Source organism: Tenrec ecaudatus, chromosome 7, assembly GCF_050624435.1.
Source record: "Tenrec ecaudatus isolate mTenEca1 chromosome 7, mTenEca1.hap1, whole genome shotgun sequence".
Classification (NCBI taxonomy): Eukaryota; Metazoa; Chordata; class Mammalia; order Afrosoricida; family Tenrecidae; genus Tenrec; species Tenrec ecaudatus.
The window spans coordinates 128,341,378-128,367,589 of NC_134536.1; the positions used below are offsets into that span (position 1 = coordinate 128,341,378).

The 26,212-nt window shown below is 52.8% G+C and overlaps 2 protein-coding genes across 2 annotated transcripts in view; one reads left to right on the forward strand and one right to left on the reverse strand.

Moving 5' to 3' along the window:
- The window catches only part of RSPH9 (radial spoke head component 9), a 42,386-nt gene that overhangs the window by 4,307 nt on the left and 11,867 nt on the right, over window positions 1–26,212 (reverse strand). The window lies entirely within an intron of this gene.
- On the forward strand, window positions 9,980–26,093 carry MRPS18A (mitochondrial ribosomal protein S18A). Its single transcript, XM_075555032.1, has 6 exons — window positions 9,980–10,126; window positions 18,047–18,078; window positions 20,111–20,218; window positions 22,730–22,853; window positions 23,021–23,090; window positions 25,730–26,093. Exons 1-6 carry the CDS (start codon window positions 10,015–10,017, stop codon window positions 25,872–25,874), a joined length of 591 nt encoding a protein of 196 aa, XP_075411147.1. The 5' UTR covers window positions 9,980–10,014; the 3' UTR covers window positions 25,875–26,093.

The window sequence follows — 26,212 nt, forward strand, 5'->3', positions numbered from 1 at the left end:
TTCCTTGTCTTTGCTGGTTCCCCATTGACATGTGTGTGGTTCTTGGCTCTGGCTCCCTCTTCCTTGGGGGGTGGGGGAGGAGGTGGAGGGGGGGTGGCTGGTAGGGCGGTGGAGGAGCACATCCCTCCACAGCTGGGACCAGAACTTCCCCAGCCTGAAGCCAGAGGGGGGTTGACCCACTCCTGGCGGCTCGGACTTGAGACTGCGGTCCTGAGCCGGCAGTAAGTGGCTAGACCAGATCTCCTCCCGGCAGCGGCAGCCAGTGTCCGGTTTTCCTTGGCACTGGGAGCCTTTCTGGGTTCATCTCTTGTGAATGTTTCCCCCGATGTCTTGACTGGGAAGGTTTACTTGGGACTGAGGTTATTGCCAGAGTTGGAGACAGGATCCAGGACGGCAGGGAGTGGAGGAAAGAAAGAAGGGGAGAAAAGCCAGGGGGCTGGGCTCTTCGGAGGAGGGAGCGGATGAAAGATTCTTGCCGGATAAGCAGCACTTCCTCAGCCTCCTCCCTCTGGCCCCTGTGCACACAGGTTCCCCGTCTGCTGCAGCTGCTGCAGCTGCAGACGGGCTCCCTGTGGCGGTAGGAAGGCAGGCAAGGAACATCGCCCATCACCCTGGAACCAAAACCCTTCCTTTGAGGGCACCAAGCTTCTTTCAGTTGGGGGTGGTGGAACAATCTGCCCCCCCCCAACAGTGATGTTTCTATTAGCAGGATCAAAGGCCTTGATGTCACCGAAGCACACCCGAAGTGGAAATGGCAGGTTTCTTGTGTGTGCGAGCGAGGGGGGAGGTTTCAAAAGGCTCTTGGAAAAATTCCAGGATCTTTCACTCCCATTTTTCCATGAGCTCTTTGAAGTGTCTCTTTGTAGAATCGTGTACACACATACACACACACACACACACACACACACGAGGGTAAGCCCAACAGTGTTGCTGGTCGACTGCTCATGAAAACCTTGATTACACAAACATATAAGAATATGACCTGCGTGTGTCTCAGCGGAACCCTCCATCCGGGCCTGTGCGCTTCTGAAGGCAGCGAATCCGTGGTCTAACCCTTCCTCAAAAGGCTCTCCACTCTCGCTTCCGTCCAAACTGCAGTTCAAGAACCCTAGAGAGACACAAATCCCCCGTTCCTTTGATTTTTTTTCTTTTCTTTTTGTTGAGGTTTGGGAACAAGAAAAGGTCTGTAGGGGCAAGGTGGATGCTGAAGAGGAGCCCTCCTGGGGCAAACTTGGCCCACCTCCAAGAAGGAGCCAGTGGCTTTGGGGAGAAGTTCTCAACACAGGCTCTCCCGGCAGTTGGCAGTTTTCTTAAAATTTCCCCAGAACAAGTGCCCATGACTGTCCCGTGTGATGTCAGAAACCCTATCAAGATGACTCCTTTGGGACTCTCACAAAACAGTCACTATAACTTTCTGAGCTCTCCTCTCGGAGTTGAATTCACTGGCCTAGCAGATCCCCACAGAATCCACTGTTTTGATTGGCTTTTTTTGGTTCTGTTTTGTTTTTGTAAGGCCCTCTAATACCTCTAATAAGACGAAGAAGACAAGTGTACAAATATGGTTAACCATAATTGGTTTGTAATAAACTCATGCATGTATGGTCTGGGACTCTCTGTACTGCCATCGAGTCGTTGGTGATTCATAGCAACCCTGTAGGACAGGATAGAGCTGCCCCTTGTGGGCTCTCGAGACTGTAACTGTTTACGGGAGTAGAAAGCCCCATCTTTCTCCCAAGGAGCAGCTGGTAGTTTCCAACTGCTGACCTTGCAGATCACAGTCCAATGTATAACCACCAGGAATCCCCTTTTCATGTTTAAAAGACCCTCCCTCTGGATAGCAGTTACTTTTTTACAGCCCCCAAATAAAGGCCCTTAGCTCTTTCACGCCACAGTGCAATTGTACTGAAAAACACGCGTGTGCGTGCCCGCACGCGCACGCGCGCGCGCACACACACACACACACACACACACACACACAGGACATACTCAATGGGTCTTCCATACTGGATAGACAGAGGATGCCACTTTTAGAATAGAAAGATAGGTTTCCAAAAAATATGATCGAATTGGAAGCAACCTAACTATAAAAGACACCACGGTCACTACTATCAAGTCCATTTCAAGTCTCAGTGACCCTAGAGGACAGAGTAGAATAACCCCTGGGCGTTTCCAAGTCGTTAACTCACCCACACAGAGGCTAGTGATCTTGAACCGCTGGCCTTGCAGTTTGCAGATCAGTTCCTAAGCCACTATCCCACCAGAGTCCAGGAGCAAGCTAAGTGCCTAACAGCTGGGGATTGGCTGGGTCAATTGCAGCCTTTTCCAGGCAATGAAATAGTCATTAAAGAGGGTGCTAAGGGACAGGGAAAGAGACCAATGGAGCCAAAGGCAGGAGGGGATGTAAAATATTTCTAATGGATGGTGCTGGGTCAACCAGAGATCCCTGTGTAGGAGAATGGGAATTCCAGGACACTTCATTATGCAGGAGCAGAAGTGTACATGGACCAAGAGGCAGTTGTGGGATCAGAACAAGGGAATCTTGCACAGTGTAAAATCAGGGACGGGTGCACCAGCGTTATCCCCTCACACCTGTTTAATCTGTGTCTCACTGCCATGGAGCCCATGCCGACGCTTACAGACCTCCTGTGGGTTTCTGAGACTGTAACTGTTTACCAGAGTAGAGAGCTCAGCCTTTCTACCATGGAACTGCTGGTGGTTTTGAACTGCTGACCACGCAGATCGCAGCCCAACGCATAGCCATTGCACCACCATCTGCATGCTGAGCAAATCATCAGAGAAGCTGGAATACATGAGGAACGTGGCATCAGGATTGGAGGAAGGCTTATTAACAATTTGCGACATGCAGCAAACCCACCCTTGCTTGCTGAAGTGAAGCAGATTTGCACCATAGTGATACCTCAGTTGCCAAACTCAATTCGTTAGATATCCATGTTGAATTGCATAGTCTCCCCATAAGAAATCATGGAAACCCCAATCATTGCTTCTGAGGCCAAAGCATTACACGTGTACATTCATCTTTCCAGAACTTTCCATCCCTATGGAGGCCTTGAGCTTTCTCACACACATCACGGTCCCAATACACTATCAGCGTCAAGTTGTTGCTACTGTATCCAAATTAACAGTCACCTTCAACCTCTTCGGTGCTCTGAATTCTGTCTCGTGGTTAACAATGTCACACCTTTCACTACATTAGTGCTTTAATCCAAAAAATTTGAATATTTTAAGGTTGATCATGTCGACGTAACCATGTTGTCATCCAGCCACCAAATCAGCTAGGTTTGATTTCTGATTCAAAATCTCTCAATGAGTCCTTTCTTTCACTCTCTCGTGGTTCCCACCGTTTCCTCCTGGCTTTACCGCGGGAGTCACTAGCTTTCTTTGGAGTCCAGGTTACGATGTTTCATAAACATAACAAGCTCCCCCCCAAAAGCACAATGTCTCAGCACACTAACATAAGCACTCTGTGGTCTGAGCGGGAGCGGAGCGTAGGCTGAAGCGTCACCCCTCTGTGGCTGCAGCGAGATGAGTCGCGTGGCTCCCTCTCAGCCCAGACATGTTTTTGAATGTCAGAGCTTCAACTCAACTATCGGGCAAAGGGACCGACACCGAGCAGATGGTTCTCAAGCTTGACTGTTGAAAGAGGGGAGAGTTCGGGCTGGGGCCACTCAACCCAGGAATCTCTGTACTTGCTGATGAAGCTCGAGGGTTGCAGCCTTCCATGTGGATTACAACTCAATAAAGAAAACCAAAATCTTTCCACCTGGACCAATAGACAATGTGATGGGTAGGTTTATTGTGCCCACCTGGCCAATGCACACATGTGGGATTAATTGAAGGGCTGAGAGCTAAATGGATCTGAGTGTTGCCTTTCTTGTCTCTTGCTCTTTGATGATCAGACCAGTGTGCGGCTGCCTTAGCTTGTTCTGTGCCTCCGTTTGCACGCTACACTACCTGTGGGACACCTAACCCATGAACTGTGTCGCTGTAGTTTGAGGTTCCTTCAAGACAGACTTCTCCATGCTACTGGAGTATACATCACTTGAGCTGGGGACTGTCGGATCCTGTCATCTGGCTGACTGTTGGTGACCTGCCTTGCTGTTTGCTGCCTGTGCCCAGATAGCCTGAATTGCTCTACAGAGGACTATCCCGCGGCCCTCAAGTCTTGAAGGACTGCCAGTGTCTCACAACTGTCTCACGGGAGTGAGTTACACTGAGCCATTTGTACTGCTCTATAGATTAATAACTGTTTATTTCTTATGATATACATATATATAATCATTAGTGTCCTGGTTTTGTTTCTCTAGAGAGCCCTCATATAGATTGTATCATTATGAACAGAGAGAAGATTTAAATTGTCAAGGATTTCCTCTTGCTCAGATCCACAATCAATGCTCATGAGAACAACAGTCAAGAGCTCAAACGACTCATTGCATTGGGTAAATCTGCTGCACAAGACCGGATGCTTCTTTGGGGACTAAGGTGCCTCTGACCTAAGCCATGGTCTTTCCTTTCACCTCGTGTGCATGCGAACATTGTACATGCAATAAGGAAGACCCAAGAAGAGCTGATGCATTTGAATTATGGTGCTGGAGAAGCCTACTGAAAGTACCCGGGACAAATGTGTCTTAGAAGAAAGACAGCTCCCTAAGAAGCAAGGACGGCAAGACTTTGTCTCACATACTTTGGATGTGTCATCAGGAGCGGTGGTCCCTGGAGAAGGGCATTGTGCTCCATCAAGTAGAGGGGCAGCAAGAAAAAAAGAGGAAGACCCCTGACAAGATGGATGGACACTGGCTGCAATGATGAGCTCAACTACAACAGCAGCTGTGCGGCGGGCGCAGGCCCTGGCCACGTTGTGCTCTGTTGTACATAGGGTTGCCATGAGTTGGACCTAACTCAGCGGCACTAACAACCACCCCATGGTGGTAGGAAGGAGACTGAACTGATTCTATCTCAGATCACAGAACAAAGCGATTGCCGGTGAAGTCTAAATGTAATGTCAAAGGTAAAACCATACAGCTTTTAGAAGGAAACATACAATGAGCATCTTTATGAACTTAAAGGGGGTGGGGGATTGACAGGGAACAAAAGGTGCCAACCATAAGGGGGAGTATGATGAAATGTACGGTATTAAAAAATATGTCACCCAAATCACCAGAAACATACGGTAGGAAAACGAAAAGACAACCAACAGAGAGCAAGATGGCATTTGTGATTTACACATCCAACAAAGTCTCCAAAATATATAAAAGAATGTCTACAAATCAGGGCAAAAAGTGTCTCTGGCTCAATATGAAAATGGGCCAAAGATAAACATTTTCCGAAATAAGGTATTTAATTGACCTACGAATGTATGAAATGCATAAATGTCTTCTTGAGGCATCAGCAAAAGGCAAGCTAGCCGTACAGTGAGACCCCACTACATACTCATCAGAATGGGCGAGGTCAAGTATGCAGGCCACAGGGAATAAGCCCCGGTGATTTCCTCTCTAACCAGAATTGTGGGTGGGAGGTACCTCGTGATCAGTGAGTACTGGAGAAATGACTATAGAAAATTAAAATGAAAATTTTGACTTGAATGGTTAAAACCTTGTGACTTGATCTCCCCTCTAGTACACTTTGGGCTTGAGCCAGTTTTTAATATTTTGTGGTTTGGGTTTTTTTCCATATTGGGGTTTATCTGTTATCTTGTCATGGTTGGTAGCCTTCTTGACTCTCGATGTATTTTTCTATACTTTTTCAGTATATGAAACTCAAGATAGATGATTCTACCAGGCGTCCTCAAACTACAGCCCACAGGCCACATGGCCCACAGAGGACATTTATCTGGCCCGCCGAGTGTTTTTGCCCCATTTTTTTTACTTCAAAATAAGATATGTGCAGTGTGCATAGGAATTTGTTCATAGTTTTTTTTAAAAAAAAAACTATAGTCCGGCCCTCCAACGGGTCTGAGGGACAGTGAACTGGCCTCTGTTTAAAAAGTTTGGGACCCCTGCTCTATAGAGTCATCCTGGGGGATACGGAGAGGGGAGTGGGGGTGGGGGAGGGGCACTGATGTCTAGGAGGAAGAAAACGTTCGGAAACTGAAGGTGGTAGCACCTGCGCGGCACTGCTCGATGGGACAGGACTTTGCGATGGTCTGATGTCTGGGCTAGCTCCTCATAAAATGGTTTGGGATGTGTACATACACATAAGACACGTGTATATGTGTACATACATATATGTGTACATACACACAATTTTTTTCAAAGCTATGTAAATTTTTTTTACAAAACAAACTTAGCATCTTCAAAGTACTCTCCATTACCCTTAATACATTTGTCAAATCCGCCATTCCATTCTTGTAAATATTTTCGAACTCATCTGTTTGGATGGCTGACAGCGCCTTTCTCGTTTTTGTTTCTGTTTTTCTTTACCTCTTCTATGCTGTCAAATCGCTGTCCAAGAGGTCAGGTTAGTAAGGAGCATGGGGCAAGGGAGGCATGTTGCTTTTCCCAAAACCTGGCGCACTGAGATGGCTGCGTGAGCAGGTGCATTGTTGTGGTGGTGAGACCAGTCCCGTCTGCCACAGATGTTATGTTATACCACACACATACTCTCTCTCTCTCATACCCAGCTGGTACAGAGTGAACTGGCATAACCCCTTGGAGAAACCTGAGCAGTATCACTATAGTTGAGCAATGGCTACACGGAGCCCGGTGGCACAGTGATTAAGCATCAGCAGCTAGATGCAAGGTTGGCAGTTGGCACTCACCTGTCCTCCCAGAGGGAAGAGCTGGCGGTCCTCCTTGCTGAGGACTGCAGCCTCAGGACCCCTGTGACTCAGTCCTACTCTGTCACATGAGGTTAGGAGCCCGAGTAGAGCATGCCCCAGCAGGTTCCACTGCTAGGGTTGTTCTCCTGTTCGCTAAAGGTCACGTCAAAGAATGCCCATCCCAGTACAAGGTGTAGCAGTCCCCACTAGAGAGTATCCAAACCCCACCAACAGAAAGAGGGGTAGAAGGTAACTGAATTATAGTATATTTTCAGAACATTCTATAGCCAAGACGATGTCTACAAGAGAGATGCATCTGACTAGTAAAATATGGATGAGATGAAGCCAGACACAACAGAGTACATGTTGTGTTATTTATATAACGTACAAAGGTGGACAAAAGTAACTCATGATGCTAAAAGCCAAAATAATCATTATCCCAGGGGGACTAGCGTGAACATGGTTAAGGGCATGTTCTGGAGTGTGGATCTGTTGACGTGTGTAGTTGTTTCATACATGTTCGCTTGGTAAAAACATCTCAATGGATGATTTGTGCTCTCATACAGGTTATACTTTAACAAAAAAAAAGTTCATAAAAGGTTAATCTTCATCCTGAGCAAAATCTGGCCCCACAGAACTATTTCTGACGTAGGGACTACTAATAAACAAATTCAGAAAAGATATCATTCTAAAATGTCACGTACATCACTATCTCCTGCTGCTAAAGGTGCATAGTGGTCATCTCTAGATTACGGATCGTATTTATTTTCTTGTGACTTATAATAGCGCTTCATTGTTCTACAGCAATCACGTGTGACTTGTCACTGTTCGAAATTCCAGTGGCTTGTTAACATACAATTTGGTTATGATAAGTTAGGATAAGATAATAAGAATGCTGGCACGAACACACTTTCCCTGTGTCCAAAACAAGCTCTGGGTGGGGCTCTGTTTGTCAGTTTCTGCCGGATCCCCAGAAGTTGGGAAGGGGTAGAGAAATGGGGGTGTGATAGAAACAGAAAGGGCTCAATGTTATCTATGCAGAGGGGAAGCAAAAGTTAAAGGAGAGCCAAGACTTTAATCCTGGCTGGGAAGCTGACACCCACACCCCACCAAGAGCCTCAGCTCCACTGTTTTTCTTTCCTTTCCCCCACTCCTAATTCCAGTACCAGTCTCACCAACCTAGAGTGGTCTTTCTCTTAAATCAGCGGTTCTCAACCTGTGGGTCGCAACCCCTTTGGGGGCTTAATAATCCTTTCACAGGGGTTGCCGGATTCATAACAGTAGCAAAATGACAGTGATGAAGTAGCAATGAAAGTAATTTCAAGGTTGGGTGGGGGTCACCACAACATGAGGAGCTGTATTAAAGGGTCGTGGCATAAGGAATGTTGAGAACCACTGACTTAAATTCTCCCATGCCAGATCTGACCTTACTGAATATTTCACTCTCTCCCTCCCTCTTCCCACCCCTCCCTCCGTCTGTCTCTGGCTGTGTGTTTCTCCCTCTGTCTCTCTCCCTCTCCGTGTGTGTGTGTGTGTGTGTGTGTGTGTGTGCGCGCGCGCGCGCGTTTTTCTCGCTCTGTCTCTATCCCTCTCCCTCTGGTGATTCCAGCCAGGCTTACCATGCTGTTATGCACCCTCCTTCCTAGTGGCTTATCCCACCAAGCTGCAGTCCCAACTGAACGATGGGCATTCTCTTTTCTCTGTCAGAGAACATGCGGTGCCCTTTGATGAGCCTGATTCTTTCCATCTATGAATGAGAGCGGGATTATGGGAGGTGGGGGGGGGATCCCCCTGTGACTTGATCATGGAGGGTGGAAAAGAATTCCCTGACCATGGAATGGAAGCAGTGACCGTGAGGTTGGTCTCACGTAGCTCAACGGGCACATCTATTCGTCCTGCAAATTCAAGAAAGGGAAGACTGCCGGGCAATCCTGTTGTCCTCCTTTTGGTACTAGAAGCAGCCTTCTCGGCAAGTACATGAAACGGATGGAAAGTGTCCAGCACAGGGGCTGTCACACTCATTTTACTCTCGACTCGCTTGCTTACTGTTCAGGTACATACTATCTCACCTAAGCTTCACAAGCCTCCACAGCATCTACTCAACAACTACATGCTAAGAGTGGAGAAACCACACTGAACAAAAAACAACGCCCCTGCCTTCTTGGTGTAAATAGCCTGATGGGGGAGTTGCAAAAGATACAGATAAATGTAAACCTGCAATGTAACATGAAATGGTAGCTGGTGCCCAGAATCAGGAACGAGGAAATCAAGGGAGGCTTCACGTGGCAGTGAGGTCTGAACTGCAATCCGACAAATATGTACACGTTAACCAGGTAAACAGCGGACAAGTGTAGCAGGGACTGGATAAGACAGTAGGGAATCAGAAGTCAACGCCGAAGAGACAAGGGCCTTTTCCCCAGAGCCTACAGGAAAACCAAGCCTCCCCAGGATTTCGACCTTGTAAACCAGACCTTCCTCAGGCCGCCATCCTTTCATGCAGTTCCTCATGTGGTGGTGACACCCAACCATATTGTCGTTACTACTTCATCACTGTCATGTTGCTACTGTCATGAATGGGGCGACCCCTGTGAAAGGGTCGTTGGACCCACCCAACCCCCAAAGGGGTCGCGACCCACAGGTAGAGAACCGCGGTGGTAGACTGAGGACATAAAGGCGTTGGCTGGGGAGGTAAAGAGGGGACAGGCGGCTAAGCCATCAGCTGTGTCAGCGTGCAGAGCCACGGGGGGGTGTCCAGAGTGAAGCTCTGCGGTGGTGGCGCCGTCGGAAACCCTGCGGGTGGCGAAGAGGGCGGAGGCTTGGTTAGCGAGGTGCTCGGATTTCTTTGCTGGTGGAGGCGGCTGGGGGCCAGGCAGGAGGTCCTCGCTTCCAGCTCGGGGTCGCCCTGATCCCGCGGCGCTAACGAGGCGGGACGGCCACTTCCGGCGCGCACCCAAGAGAAGGTTCGGCCGAAATCACGGCTGTGCCTGCGAGTTCAAGCGAGGAAGGAAGCCCCGCGAGGCGGCGGGGGCTGGCGAGTCGAAGGCCTCCCCCCGACCCTGGTTCAGAGGCCGCTCCCCTCAGCCCCAAGCCGACGCGAGGAGGAACACGGAAGCAGCGGGACTCGCAGACCCCAAGGCACGGAAAGGCGCGCGGCTCCTGGGCCTTCCCACTGCGGCTGCGCGCCCGCCGCTCCGGAAACGGAAGTGCACTTGTCCAGAGGTCACGGTGGGCGTTCCAAGATGGCGGCGCTCAGCTCGCTGGTGTCCGGCTGCGGGCGGCTGCTCCGAGGCTTCCTAGGGGGCTCGGCGGCGACGGGCTGGGCCCGGCCTCCAGCCCGCGGGTTCCGGGAAGGTGAGTGTGGGGTCGCGACCACCCTGCCGAGGTTGCAGATGAGAAGTCCCCGTTCGCCCTGCCCTTCCCTTCGCTGGGTTCTGACACGTCGAAGGGGTCGGTGCTGTTTCCTTGCCTGCCCTCCCCTTGTGAGTGCCCGCAGAGGGAGGGAACGAAGGGACGAAAGACCCGTCTGGTCCGCAGGAGCAGAAGGAAATCGGTGCCAGGGTTTAGGAAGGTTTTCAGTAAGGATTGGTAGATAATTCTCCCTTATTTCCCGAGCCGCTTCCTTCTTCATTCAAGAACCCCTGGGTCTCCCTCTCCATTTCCCCATCTAAAAAGGCTGTCATCTGTAGGCGGTTTTCTCTGTTCTTGCCTCTGGTCTCGACCTAGAGACGCGGAGGCCCGGGTGGAAAGGCCCTTGAGCGGCCGAGACAGGCAGTTCCTGGATCTTGGACCTGCTTTTCAACAATCTTATGTCTAGAAAGACGACCTGATTCCAGCAACAACTTCGAGCTTACTAAAAGCCGAGAACTTTAAAAGAGACCAGACAGCCCTTTCCCAGAAATGATTAAATGATATGTGTGCAGGCCAATACAAGGCACGCATTGATTAAATGCAGGGACGTTACCAGAGGCATTTAGAATTTTTTATAAAGAGGTGTGTCACGACAGGCTATCACAGAATGGAATCTAAGGAGGAATTTGAAAAGCCTTTGGAAACGTAGCCGACTTTGTATACTGCTAGAAGCAGGAGAAAATAGGTGTGTGATGGACAAGAAAAGTGATTACACACGCACACATCACCCTAAAAGCTAAGAAGAATCTAGAGGAGGAGAATATTCAAGGAATTAAAAGCCTAAGAGAAGAGACCAGAGGCATTGTCCAAGAAGTCTCCTTGTAGCATTCCAGCCGCAATTCCAGCAGAATGCTCAAAATCCCATTTGAGGGACTCAAGAGAGTTGATGAAGAAAAGGAAGTCTGGGGTATGTCTAAAGAATTTAGCTATAAAGGGGAGACTGGAACACTTCCCCAAACAAACAAGGTCCAGATACTGCCAAGGTAACAGTAAGTAAACCAATCGCTCCATCAAGGCATGAAAGAGGTCATATTTCATGAAAAGTGTTTCATTCCCACTCCGCAAAATAGGCCCTGTTTTTAAGGTGCAGGCCAACTGTCCATCGCTGGCTACAATTAGCACATCCTTTGTGAAATTGGAAGTGTAAGAGGGTTTATTGTTACTATGTTTCCTGATAGGCAAAAAAGCTCACTGCCATTGAGTCGATTCTAACTCACAGGGACCCTATAGGACAGAGTAGAACTGTCCACGTGGGTTTTATAGACTATTCATGGGAGTAGAAAGCTTCCTCTTCCTGCTGCAGAGGGGCTGGTGCTTTTGAACTGCTGACCTGGCAGTTAACAGCCAACCTAAGGAATATAGCTCTTGTATTCCCTGATAGGCTACAGCAAACCTTGAGACAGAAAAGACAAATCTGTCCCTCACAACAATTTAAAAGCTATTCAAGAGCCGTAAACATTTTTACAAACAAGTGAAATCACCATTATATGAAAACAAAACTATGATAGTTTTATTGTCATTTTCACTTCAGAGCCGCATGCACGGATGCAAAGAGCCTACCCCTGGGCAAGAGGAGTAGATTTTTCTTATAGTTTGCAATTAATTTTAAAATAACTTTTTCAAAAAGTTTTTGAAATGATAGACTATATAAGCCAGGTGAGTCTCTAAAAGCCCTATTCTATACACATCAAGGTAAGCCACAAATGTAATGTTCCCTAAACATTGAAACCTGTATTAAACAAAAAGCAAGGCGTGGCACTGTCGTTTAGGGCCAGGTATGTACACGTCTGAAGACAGTTTCCATTTCTCTGCTTCCCCCTGAAGAGTTCTGTGCGCGTCCGTTTACGCGCCACATCAAAGTGGCAGTGTGGGTATCCTCAAGGAACTCACACCATGTTCCTTTGCAATGTCCTTTGCTTTGGGGACACACCAAAGAGTCAGAAGGGGCAGCAGGATCAGGGCTATAGGGAAGATGGATGGTTTGAGGTCTCAACAAAATTCTCTTAAGACGGCCCTTGCTGCCCTCTAAGAATGAGCAGGTACATTATTGATACCAAAACTGTACTGGCAATGACTTTACTGACCTTTTCCCTGCAGTGCAGTTCTCTTTTTCCTGAAAACGTCTTCCTAATAGGCCCCTGTGACCAACCTATATCCTTCAAGAAAATCTATGAAGATTGCCGTTTGAAATCCAAAAAGAAAAACCGTCACCCTAACCTCTGGGCTGACTTCTTTGTCTTGGAATAAATTGGCCCAGCAAATCCCCGTAGAAGTGATTTTTTTTTTATTGGATCTCCTTTTTGAAGGCATCCTAGCAAGACTAAGACAGGTATTACTGAGAGAACTTATCTGCAACCACTGATCAGGCGCATGTTTAAACATACTTTTGTTTGGAGTAAACCCAGGCATGTATGACCTGAAACCCCAGTAGCAGTACTTTTTGATGTGTCCTCATACTTGGTTTTCACGTTTGGTTTGTCGCTTTTCATATTCATTTCAACCCTTCACGAATAGCCCTTAGCTGCTCAGTGCTAGACCGACTTGAATAAAATAGCATCTTGCATGCAGCTACTCAAAACCAAACTCCCTGCCATCAAGGCGACGCCAACTCATCCGACCCTCGGAGACCCTGTGCGTGTCCAGGAGTGTAGCTCTACAGGGCAGAAAGCCCCGTCTGAGTTGTCGAACTGCTGGCCCTGGAGTTGGCAACCCAGTGTGTGACCAGTACCCCACCTGGACTCCACATGCGGCCATACTACCCACCACCCATCATCTACAGACTTTGAGAGCCACCTTGTCTCTAAGGGAGAGAAGTTTTCTCTTTGATATTCTACCCATCCACTCTATAAGGCATAAAATAAATATTTTGCCTGAAGTTAATTTTGACTGGTCCCAGCTGGTATATATTGTACAAGTAATATTGTATACAGAGAATTTAAAGTCATGGGAGTTAGCTGGATTTCATGCTGCAGATGTTTAGGCACCCTGCTTTTCCAAGCATTGGATGGGACTGTGCACTTTCATCAAGCGAGGACTGAGCTGCAGGGCCAGTGTCTGCAGATAATTTTGGCTTTGAGGACTGGTACTACTGGTAATGCTGCTAAACATCTCACAATGCACCTTTGAGAAGCCTGCTCTGAAGCCTTGGCAAGGGAACACCCAAAGCCAAAAAGATAAATCCTTGTATATATGAAAGAAGCAAGATTGAACAGGGCTCCAAATGAAAATGACTGTTTTGTTGTGCGCTAGTTTTTTCCCATGCAGCTTTCTCAGTCACCTTTAAGGAAGTCATTGCTGTGCTCCCTTTGACCCGGCCCAGGGGCTGCCAGGGCTGCCCACCATCACACCCGGGGAGCAGCGGAACTGGAAGAAGAGCCAGCACTCTTCCCCTCCTGGCTCCCAGACTTAGCAGATTGTGTTACACCTACACCCAAACCCACTGCCATTGAGTTGATTCTGACTCACGGTGGCCGGACAGGAGCTGGTAGCATCACCTCTGTCCCGTGGAAGAGCTAGTGGTTTGAACCTAGCGGTGAGCGTCCAACAAACACGCACCCCATAAGTGCCACCCCTGCCCCTGTCTCCGAGAGCCCTCGGAAGGAGTACTGAAGGCAAGCAAATGAATGACTAGCCGACTCAGCAGAAATGAGCCATCAGGCACTTTCTGCAGAGTGTGTTGAGTAAAGCCAAAGTGGATTGGCTTCATCTCTTTAGGTTAGCTGAGGGAGGACCTCACATGCCAGACGAGGAGGTGACAGGCGGTCAGGCAGCCTGAGAAAGAAGGGAGGGAGAGAGGGGAGGTCTCTAAAGCATTCGAGACACCTATTCCAGAGTCACCTGTTCAGAGCAAAACACTTCGGTGCAACTTAAGCTAAGATGCTGGGAGCTCTGCCCCCCCAAAAAAACAAATTCAAAGTCTCTGCCATCAAGTCTGTTGAGCAACCCTGTGGGACAAGGTCGATCTGCCTTGGTTTTCAAGACCATCTCTTTCCAGAAGCAGACAGTTGCATCTTTCTCCTGCAGAACGGCTGGTGCTTTCGATTTTGACCTTACTGTTAACATCCCCATGGGTAGCTCGCCACGCCAGTGGGCCTCCTGGGAGGGTAGACCCTCTGGTTCAACTACACACAGGGCCCCGTGGTGCCCAGGTTTCAGCGGAGCCTCCAGGCTTGAAGCTGACTAGAAAGAGTTGCCGATCTACTCCTGTCCCACATAGTGCTGGAGGGTGGTGGCTCAGACCCGCCCAGGGGCCCTGCAGAAGACAGTCCCAGTGATGTGCTTCCCCACAGTCGTGGCCTCGAAAGCCCTATGGACGATTCTCTGCCCACATGAGTCAGAATCAGGTCGACAGCAGCTCTCAAAAGCAGAGTGCGGGAAGAGGCGCCCCCCGGCCGGGAGACACCAAGTCCACGGAGGCCTTGAGTACACAGTGATCCTGAGTCTGGTGCGGGCCCAGACGCTGTAAGCAAGAGCACGCTGGACAGCCTGATGGGAAGAGACTTGTGCGGCAGTAAGCCTCCTGGTTGTGCCCACAGTACAGGGGTGCAGGCCCGAGGGGGAGGGGGCAGAACAGCGATGGAAGGCATAGGAAATGTATGGTGGGAGTAACGAGGGGCAGTAACACGCAGTGAGGGGAAAGTGGTCAGAAATCAGGCACACACATCCCAAGTGCACCATACCCACCCCCCACCCCCCTGCCACTCTGTTACTCCAGCCTGTCATAGCCTGCTTGGATCTGGTCTCCATGGATCCTTCCAAGGGCCCTTGCTCTGTGGCACTTTCTGCAGTAGTACCTCCCACTCCTGAGCATTAACCCGTCCCCACTTCCTCTCTTCCCGAGGTGCAGTTGAGTCTCCACCAGGGCAGTTTACTGTGCCTGTGTTGATGTGACCACAGAGGTCTTGTGCTCACCGCAACCTAGCCACAAGTCTGTGAGCTCCAGAGCAGCATAATTCAGTTAGCCTGGCCTGCAGCCTAGGCGAGTATTTACTCAAGGACTCAAAGGACCTCTTTACGAGGCATGGACTTTATTACGGCGAGGTTCCCAGGCTTGTTTGAGTTTCCTTTCCTCCTCCAGGGCAGAGGCTGTCGTCCAGCTCTACTGCCCTCCCCACAGCCAGCAGAGCGAGGCGCTCCCCTCCTCGGGCGCTCAGCAAGCATCACCTCAGAGTGTGTATGAGAATTCCCGGCCCTCAATCCTGGTTTGAAACACCCCCCACCACCCCTCTGCAGAGTTGACTTTACACCGTCCTGTCTCAGATATAAGCTGGAGCCCATTGCGGGAGAAACAAGCTTACCTCCACAGCCCGGCTTCTCTTGGCTCCCCCCTCCCCCCCCCCCAGAGGAGGAGTAAACGGAGACAGAGGGGATGCCGTGGGGCTCAGGTTTTGTTTGGGTTTGGGCATGTTTGTGTGTGCACACCGAAAATCAATACCACCCTGATGGCTATCTCCCAATTTCCAAGACAGTGAGTCCACCGGAGCCTCTGCCCACACGCACACAGGGACCCCACCCCGATCCATCTCCATCCCGCTGAGTTCTCGAGTCAGGCCTTCTCATTTGACAAATTATCTATGTGATAAGCATCTGCCGATCGCTGGCACCAGCGGCTGATAGTCCCAGGGCTCCGGAGCTGCTGTGTGGGGAGCCGTGAGCAGAGGGGCTGGCCACGGGCTTTGATCTCCTCTCCAAGGACCAGACTATGACTTCAGGAGCTGGTTCTGTGCCGGGAGTGATGTGTGTTTTGCTAGACTTGTTTACCTCGCGGTCCGGGCCACAGCGCCTGTCCGAGAGGGGAACCACATGTTGGCCCACACTGCCTCTCGGGCACTGTCTTGTGCGGGTTCCACTGGTGCCAGGTGTCTCTGGGGTGCTTTCATATCGGGAAGCTCCTGGTTGGGGGCCAGGTTTGGCCGCGCTCAGCCCCTCTCCCAGCATGATGCTGGTGAATACCCACACTCTGCAGGGCATCTGGAAGCCTGTTGGACTGGGCATGTGCCTCCCTGCTCTCCTGAGCTGGCTGGCAGGCTGTGACCGGGGCTGCTCTCAGTGCAGGACAAGCAACTCGGGAAGGGGGGTTGGGGGGGGGGGCTTTTTCCTTTAGTGGAGAAACCAGGTTGTCTGAATTGCCAAGTGACTATGGGGGTTCCCTGCAGAGCCCCAGGGCTTTCCCGCTTGTTCATGGTGGCAGGCCTTTGTGTGCCTGGCGTGGACCCCAATGGCCAATCAGGTTGGTGGTTTGGGAGTAGTGCGCCTTTATGAATGGCCTCGTACAGCACACAAGCAGGGCTCTGCCGGCTGGCCGGCTGCGACCAATTAGGTGTCGGTCACAGTGCTCAGTAATCGCAGACGCTGCCCCGGGCCTCCAGCTGCCTTAGAACTAGCTCCCTTTACTCCTTAGACATTCTCTTCTAAATGTCTAATTGTGAAAACAGTACATGGTTACTTAAGAAACTTTAGAAAATACGGAAAGCACCCCCCCAATACACACACACAAATAAATAAATAAGGCACTGAGCTCGCCTTCAGACACAGCATTCGAAGAGATGATTAGTGTAGACAGTGGGGCTGCCTGTGGGCCCCCAGAAGCCTGCACAGCCCTGTGGACGTGCCCCAGGATGGTTTTCTGAGAGGGCCACAGCTCCGCCTGCGTTGTCAGTGGTTGAAGCCTTTTACCAGTCTACACTGCCACTCACCTGGGGCAGAGCTGCTGCCTTTCAAGTACAGTGTTTGGGCTTGAGACAGCCTAGCTCTGTGCGCCTGCGCTCCTGCAGAAGTCATTAGCAGCTCACAGGGGACTGTGGCCAAAATTGAAAGCTCTCTTTATCGAAGATCCCAGTGCACAGCATGTTTCATGGTGGGCTGCTGGCACGATGAGCAGTTCTCACCCGCCAGCGAGAAGGGGCTCTGTGCCCGCGCAGAGACGGGCAGGCAGAGCAGCCGGAGGGAGCGGTGCTCGGCTTTGCTGTGGGGTTATCGCAAGGAGTTGGCACACTCGGTGGCAGCAGTGGTCTTGAGTGTTTGCTGGGTCCCAGGCCCTGTGCTCACAGTTTCATGTGGGGTCTCTCTTTCTGACCATTAGAAAAGCAAGGAGGGATGTACACCGGGAACTCTGTCTGTCTGTTGCTCCGTCCATCCGCCCTTGTTGAGTGTGTGGTATTCCCATAGTCCTCCCTTTGACTGTTGTTGGCGTCGTCACCCTGCAGTCTGTTTTGGAAGACAGGAAATGCTGGAGCTTGCTTGACAGATGTCTTCAGCTGGTGCTTGTCCCCTGAGGTTCTCATCTGACTGGTGGCATTCTCCTTGCAATTCTGCCTGGACCCAGGTGCCTCTCTTCCACCTCCCTTTCCAGGGCAGGGGACAAAACAGCCCTGCAGGGAGAGGGGACCAGGATTTCGAACACACACACACCTGTCCTAGCGCCAATTCTTGCAGCAGGTGTTCGGGATGGGTTCTGGGAGTCCCGTTGCTTATCCTCTCTGGGGCCACAGTGTGAGGTCCAGCTTAGATTACAAACTCTCGTGTGGTCAAAAACCATCCTTGTCTGGTCCGTGCCTTTACACCACCTCTCGGTCATTACTGCTAGCACACGAGGGGGGCAGAACCTTGAACTAAGATGAAGACGCTCTCTTCGCAAAGGCAAAAGCAGTGTGGAGCCCCTTGACCCCAGAGACCCGACACTGCCTGGGCATGCTGAGCTTGCCCCACGCAGCCCCTAGGGCAGGGAGTCTGGCACCTGGGTGGGGGCAGCCGGCCGGTTGGTGTTGACCATGGATGAGTGCAAGAATAGAATTGGAGCTATTCTCTGAAAACTCCCTGTTCCTTGTTAAATGGCAGCCCTGACTGTGCTCTTTCTCTCCATAGTGGTGGAGATCCAAGACGGGAAGACAACTACAGTGAGTATCACCGAGTTGACCTCTTTAACACTTGGAGCTGCCTGCCTGCTCCTCGCAGCAAGGGAGGGAGGCCCAAACTGGCTTCCTGCCCCGGCCTCGGCTCCCTCTGTGGCCATAAATCCCACAATCACACTGTGTACTCCAGTGGGGTTAATCAGGAATGGTCTCTGTGCCTGGGCTGGTTAGAGCGGCTCTCAGAGGCCTTTGCTGATGTGCTCAGTGGTCAGTCCATTTCCTAAAGGAGACACTAAGGCAGTGGCAGGCCTTGAGGGCCAGAGGAAGTTGACCCAGGCCCAAGAGCCTGGCCTGCATGCCTTTCCTTTCTGCCTAGAAGGACGAAGCCACTCTTTAAGTGCTGCTGTTAAAAGGCGAAGCCTCTGGCTGGAACAATTCCTCTTCCACCCCTTGCCCTTCGTAGCCCGCTTGGCCTCCCTGGGCCCATCTCCCCTCCCTACCTCAGGGAGTCATGGGGCCTGGATTAGCCTATAATCCCTAAAAGACAGTGCCGTTTTCACATGGCCTGCCATGCCTCCAAGGAATTCCCTGCCACTCCACAGAGCTCCCAGAAGCCTCTCTAACTTCTCTCCCAACCAGGGAGTAATCCTCTTGGCAACCAGCCAAGCCAGTCCTCCCCCAGGCGGAGCCCTAGCTCCCCTCCCTGGTGGGGTCTTCCCTAGAGTGCGCCCTCGGCCTTTTTACTGCTGAGCCTCCAAGCAGCTCTCACCCAAGGGGCCCCTTCCTGCCAGCTCCTTTTTGGTTTCCAGAAAAAGCCTTCACCCCAAAACTGTGTTGGAGGAGAGAGCTGTCTGCGTTCTGAGGGTGAAAGAGGGTCCCTCTCCTTTTGTAGAATGCCCCTAGGGAGGGGAGGGGAGAACACACTCCCTACCCCCACCCCCGGCACAGCGAGCCGCTGACCTCAGCATTTCGCCCTGGGCTCTCGTGACACCTGCCTCACTAGCTTGTGGGAATGTGGTGAGATGCTCCTGAGCTGTTCCTAGTACAGAGCCAGATACCGGGAGTTCTGGAAAAGTTTGTGGGAAAATTCCATTGTCTCGTCATTCTGTTTTTCGTGACCTTTTTGAAGCCCCTCGTGTATATACTAGGAAGTCAGAAAGTAGGACTTTACCCCTGCGGGTCCCCCAAGGGCCCTCCTTCCAGGCCCTCCCATGCACCTCCATTTCCCATGTGGTTGGGGTTACCTGGCAGAAAGGCAGGGTCCAGGACCCTGCACAGGCCAGCTCCTCGCCCCCACAGCCCAGGACCTGTCAGCCAGCCTGCCAGGCCCTGGTCTAGCCCAGGGAGCTAACCCCCAGATCATTGGTCTGTAGTGTTCCCACAACTGCAGCACAGGAGGGAGGCCGTTTCACCTAGAGCCTCCAGAAAGCAACAGAAGCAGCTTGATGGAGAAATGAGCCTTCCTGGCTTGGTTTCCGAAGGAGAGGCGGCGCGCATGCAGGTGCCTGCTTGCACAGGCCAGTCGGGGCTCTCCGCTGCTGGTGTTTGGGGCCAGGTCATTATTGGAGGCGGGGACTGCCGACTGCCTTAGTCAGCACCCCTGACCTCTGCCTTCTAGATGCCAGTAGCCAACTGCCACCCCCTCCCTGCCCCTAAGTACCATGACACAGGAAGTCTCTCTGAAGACAGTGCCAGGTAAATGCCCCTGAGGGGCTCCATCAGCCTAATTGAGAAGCACTGGCTTAGACATGTGTGTCTGACAGGCCCTGAAGGGGAAAGTAGATTGCTTCTCGGAGGTATTGTGAAAGTCTCTACCAAGTTCATGTGTTACTGCTTCGGGGGTGGGGGGTTGGGGGGAAGAACGGTGCCAAGCCGTCAGCTTGTCCAGCAGGTGTCTTGGTTTGGTTTAGAAAGGAAAGGTAACTTTCAACAAGCCCCTCCCACCCTCCTGACAGCAGGGTGAAGTACAGGCCACTAACCATATCCTAGGGTCCACCAGAGATACAGCTTTCCGCTCTCTGGGGAGCTTGCCCCGGATCCCTGGCCCCCCTCATTGAGAAGGCCCTCTCCTTCCTAGATAGAAGGCCGCATCACAGACACTCCCAAGGAGAGTCCAGATCCCCCCAACCCCTCTGGCCAGTGTCCCATCTGTCGTTGGAACTTGAAGCACAAGTATAACTATGAGGTAAGTGTGCAGCCGGCGGCCCCCGCCCTGCCGTCCCATCTCCCATCTCATCTGCCCTGGTGAACTGGAGCCGAGGCTGCCGCCAGCCACTGATGTGGGGTGGGGAGCCGCAGCGGCTGAAGCATTTCTCCAACACCTCGCAGTCCTCGCTGCCTGTTGGAATCCTTCAGGGTCTGTAAGAAAATGCAGGCACCCCATCCCCAGGGACTGGTTGGTTGGTCTGGGGTGGAGTCTGGGTTCCTTGTTGCTTAAAGCAACTTGGATCATTGAAACGTGTGGCCAGAATTTGAGGCCACAGATTTCCTTTGTGGTTTGAGTCACGGGGTGATGCCAACAATGAGCACGCAGTGACTAACTGGAAGGGTGGAGTTCAGGCCCACCCAAAGGCACTCGGAAGAAAGGCCTGGGAATCCGATTCTGAAAAGTCTGCCCTTCAAAACCCAACGGAGTGCAATTCTGTGCTGACACATGATGTCACCAGGAGTTGCAATCGACGAGACAACTAGAAAGATTTTAGTTTGTTGCAATTTGGTATTTGGGTCACAGGCCCTGTGACTTGCAGGGTGACTTGGGTTTGGCTCCCCCTGTTTATCATGAGAGTATGTCTTTGAAGAGGCACTCGGTCCTCACTGTCATCTGGGAACACCTTATTGCCCCTTCGTACTGGACTTGGAGAGCGTCTGGTTCTTCGGGCTTTCCTAGAACTGCTGCTTCCTGGAAAGACACTCGTCGTGAGCAGCGCCTCCAGGTAGCAGGCCGGTGCTGCAGGCGCTCTGTGCGAGCCTTGTGGGCATTTGTGTGCCCTCACCGGAGACAGGGAGAGGTGGGTTAGTGTGCCTTGACTCAGCTAGCTGGTGGCAGAGCCCACGTTGCTGACGCGCACTCTGCACACCTCTGGCTGGATCCAGGAGGCCGGGGGCGGAAGAGCACCACCTGGAGACATTAAGCACCTGTCTTTGGGTTTCAGGTGATTCAGGCTCTGGGCCCATTTGACCTGCCAGGTGTCCTTTTGCCCCTCCATGGAATGGGATGACTAAGGACAGAGATCCTGGCCAGGTAGTAAGAGCAGGAGAGGCCACGTGGCTGTGTGGGACTCGAGCAGAGTGACCCAGCTAATCTCCTGTACTGGGGGACCTTGGCCTCGAGCCCCTGCTTGCAGAAGAAGGGGGAGGGAACAGATCTGCCCTATCCTTCTGCTGATGGTGCCCGGAATAATAGGAAGCATGGAGGCAGAGGGACCCTGGTCATAGGCCTCTGTGACATGGAAGTGAGCGGGCTTGCTGGCACACTCGGAATCCCACCCCCAACTGCCCTGCCACCTGGGTACTCTTCCTCCTAGCCATTTCTAGGAAATGCCCCGGGCTTGGGCTCAGTTTATCCAGCAGAGAAAAGCTAATCCCCACCGAGGGCCAGGCTGCCGTTGTTTTCCTGCACCCCTTTCCACACAGAGCACCATTAGCCTGAGCTGCGGAAAGCTGACACTTGCTTGGCAGCCGACCACAGAGGGGAGGACTGGGGCGGTGGAGTGCAGTTTATTAGCCCCGGATTAATCCAATCCAAGTTCTTTTCGTCAGATTTTGAAGATTCTAAGGATGGGAATCGGGCCCAGGGGCCCTTAGGAGCTGTCCAGTGATTAACAAATTTGGGGCTATCCATCAGGCTCCTCCCAGGCCACAGGTCAGGCTCTCCCAGACAGCTTGCCAGGCCCGGAAGCTGCTGGGTGGAGGGTGCTCTAACCCCCTCTGTATTTTTCCCACCTGTCCGAGTTGTAAGGAAAGCCGTGTCTTGGCTAGCTCCTGGCTCTGTTGGCCCCTGTTGCCTTGCTCCTTCCAAAGCGACCTGGTGGGAACATGGTCCAACCAAAGGCCAAGGCCCCACACATGTGACCTGAGAAGAGGTGAGGTGAGACCTCCCATCTTGTCTTCACACGCCTGGCTTCTCATCATGGGGGCTGGGGGTGAGGGGCAGCGGAGGGACTGTCTGCATGTGCTCTGACCCATGGCTGGGAGGCTCTGAGGGCAGGAATGGTGCGAGGTCTTCCTCTTGAGGGGAGAGTATCCCACCCAAGGAGGGTACCCTCAGACCTCTCCTCAGCAGGGAGGAGCCTACAGGGACACAAAAAGGTAGCTCTCCTGGAAGCATTGCTGTCCTCAGACTTTGGCACACCATCATCTCCTGAGGGGCACGGGAGCTCCATGCAGGTGGACCTCAGTGCCTGTGAGGATGGAGCACTGGTGGCTCAGGGAGGGGTTACACGGCGGGCTACTGACTGCAAACTCAGCAGTTGAAAACCTTCCACCCCTCTGCAGGAGGACAGGAGTCTCTGCTCCTGTAAAGAAGCCCACAGGACAGTTGGGTTGCGGAAGGTGAAGGTGGCAGTGCAGTGTACAGGTCACTGCCTAAGAGAGACGCTGGCATCTTAAGGACCGGGGTATAGGAACCTCCCCTGACCTGGCTCCCCAGCTTTGGAAACCAGCCTAGGCTGCCCCCTGACCCTGCTGTCCCCTCTAGGATGTCCTGCTGCTGAGTCAATTCATCCGGCCCCACGGAGGCATGCTGCCCCGAAAGATCACAGGCCTGTGCCAGGAAGAGCATCGCAAGATTGAGGAGTGTGTGAAGATGGCCCACCGGGCAGGTAGGAGCCCCCGAGAGTACGGTCACTGCTCCAGCCCCTCCTAGAAGGGAAGCGGTCCTAAGGCACCTCCACCCCAGCCTCCTGACCCCTCCACTTTTCGCTCTGGTCCCCTGAGCACTGAGGGGACTGATGAGATCCTCCCCTTAGGCACACTTTCCTCCCTGCAGGTCTGCTTCCCAACCATAGGCCTCGGCTTCCTGAAGGGTTTGTTCCCAAGAGCAAACCCCAACTCAACCGGTAAGCCCCCTCCCTGGACATGAGCAGCATGCCACCTGCGGCCCACACCTCCGACTGCATTCCACTGGAGAGCTCGTCTCTCAGCTCAGGGACCTGGCCCGTTCCCTGGCCACTCTGCCTGCTCCTGGCCAGCCGCACCACCCGACACTGCTGCACCCCCTCTGTCCTCAGCCTTTCCTCTCCCTCCCAGGCAGCCCCATAGCACAGGGGCCGGCTGAGGGGAGGAAGGCCCGCGCTGCTGATTGGGTGTGAGAAAGTGCTAACTGCTGTTTCTGACAGGACTTCGACAAACCTTCAGGATCCCAGCTCTCCAGCACGGGAGTTAGGAAAGGGTAGAATGAGGTCTTAGAAATGGGAGGGCTCTGGGCAGGGCTGCTGTGTGCAGCTGTGCAAGTCGTGCACTAGACAGCTTCGAGGCCACAGTCAGAGAGGTGCAGGAAAGCTGAACCACCAACACGGTGCCCACCAGGCCCTGCGGAGAAGGCCCCGACAGTGGACGGAAACCAGCCGCCCTCTGGCCTCGGGGAGAGTTGAGCTGGGGCAGCGCTCCCGCCTTCCCAGGCTTCCCCTGCCGAGGTACGGAGTGCCAGCCCGGGGCTGGTTTGTCTCCTCTGCCAGTGGTCCTGCCCTCCCTCATTCAGTGGGTCGTCGCCCCGGCCAGAACCAGCCTGAACTAAGGAAGATTAAAGGGCCCTCTAGGCACCATCCTCAATCATGCCTCCCAGATCACAACAAAACCCAAGCCCGGAAGGCTCAAGCCAGGCGCGTCCCAGCACGTGGTGCTGGGCAGGGGTGCAGGAGGTGGGCATGTTTCCTGGTCCTTTGCCTGCCTTTCCCCTGGACGCTGGACCTTTACCAGTGCCTCACCAGTATTCCAGCCCCATGCCCACCTCCACCTGCACCCTCCCGCATTGCAGCTGCCAGCTGTCCAGTCAAAAGCAGGAAAGATTAACCTCTTCATCGTTCTCTCCAACATGACACAGGCCTTTGGGTTGAGGCCGCCTCCCCCGTCTGTATAAGTCACAGCAGGCATGCAGTCCATCCTGAGCTCAGATCTTTGAAACCAGGCCAGACACCCTCCCATACAGCTGGTGTCCTTTAACGTGACACGGGATTGATGGCGTGTGGGGGCTCTTGGGTTGCAAAAGGCCGCCCTGAGGGGAAGGAGGGAGACTGATTCTACCCAGCGGCCCTCGAGCTGCCTGCACTGGCTCCGGCTCAGGCTCAGCTGGGGCCCGATGGAGCCAGGCCGTGTGCCCTTCTCCCCACCCCTCGCAGGAAAGATGGACGGGACCCTGATGCTTTCTAGATCTGCGGGGTTCCCGAGAGTTGACCGAAGGCCACCCAGGCCAGCCCCACCAATTCCCACCCCCAGGCTGCACCATGGACCACAAACATTGGGCTGGGGCCCCAAAACAGAAACTAAACTCGGTGCCATCAAGTCAGCTCCAACTCAAGGACCTTGTAGGACAGGGTAGAACTTGCTCCTGTGGGCTTCTGAGACAGGGGTGGAGAGCCTTGTTTTCCTTTCTCAGCATGGCTGGCAGTTTTGAACTGCTGACCTTGTGTTTAGCAGCCTAACTCATATAAGTACTATGCCATCAGGGCTCCTGGAGCCCAGTCTCCTTAAGTCCCTCCAGAGCATGGGGTGAAGAATAGCTTGTGGGCAGCAGCCCGGGTGCTCAGGTCCCGGTGAACACTCCCTCTGGGGCACTGCTCACACGCCCCATCATCTCTATCTGCGCTGGCCAGGGCCATGGATGTTCTTTTTTTTTTTCTTTAAGCTTATTTTTAAATCGATTCCTCTTGCTTCTCTTCCTAACTCCTTTTTTTTTTTTTTTAAATGAAAAAAACCCTCTTGTTTGAGGGTCACCAGGGCAGGCTGGTTGGGCTCCAGCGTTGCATGGCTGCAGGAAGGCTGCTGGCCTTTGCCGAAGCTGGGCCGCCAGAGCGAGGATGGGCCTCTCTGGACGGGCGCCGGGTTCCATTCTGGACAAAGCAAACCCTGGTCCCGACCGGCATGAGCCACTTTTCCGGGAACTGACAGGGCCTGACCATCCCCAAAGGAGGCCAGAGGACCATGGGCGGCAGCCCTCTTCCCCTCCCGCTATACTTACAGGAACCTGCCTGGGCTAGGTCTGGAGCTCATGCTAGCCCCCGCCCCTTGGCTCCCGTCATGTGTTGAGTGAGGGTCAGGGGTCCCACACTGGCTACAAGTGCCCGGGGGAGCACCTCAAGGCTGGAGGCCGTGAGCCAAGTGGGGAAGAGTAGAGGGCGCCTCCAGGCCCTGACATCAGCCTCCTCTCCCCCCCACCCCCGCTGCCCCGAGCCAGAGGAGTGATCTGCTCTGGAGCTGCTCTTCCCGAGCAAACTCCCAAACACCGACAACTCATAAAGATCAAGGCAGCGCGTGGCCCTGGGCTGCCGGCTGGCCCTGACCCGACCACACACTCCGGCAGCGAGGGCCCGGCCCATCTGTTTACAGCACACGCTGCAGCCAGTCCCGGAAGAGCCCTGCCCTTGGAGAAGGGAGAGCTGGTGAAAGGGTTTGCATAGATGGCGCGGTGAGGCAGTGCCCCCCCCTAGCTCTGTCCATGTGGCCACCAGCCCTCACAGCCATGCCGTGTCCCCCTCTGCAGGTACCTGACGCGCTGGTCTTGCAGATCTGCCAAGCCCATTTACAACAAGGGCCCCCGCTGGAACAAAGTGCGCATGGCTGTGGGGTCACCCCTGCTCAAAGACAATGTCTGCTACTCTCAACGACCTCTGCTGCTGTATCACTGACGGAGCGGGGCTTCCCGAAGGCACCTCCTTAGGGAAGTGAGCCAGTTCTGGGCCTCCACTGTGGGGTGGGACAGCCTGGGCCCCTCCAGCTTGGAGGATACAAGGGATCCTTGGGAGCTGCTGTGATCTCAAGACTGTCTTGGGCTACGCTCAGGGCAGGGGGCAGTTGTGCCTGATCTCATAAACCTGGGTTGTGCTCACTGCTTGGAAGTGTACGATTCAAACCCATTTGGGGCCAGTTGTGAACACTGCGTGGTTTGTGTCTTGAGGGACCACGCCAGTGCAGCCAAGGGCACTGGTGGCCCCTGGGTTTCTATCCCTCTTGTCAGCTAACTGTT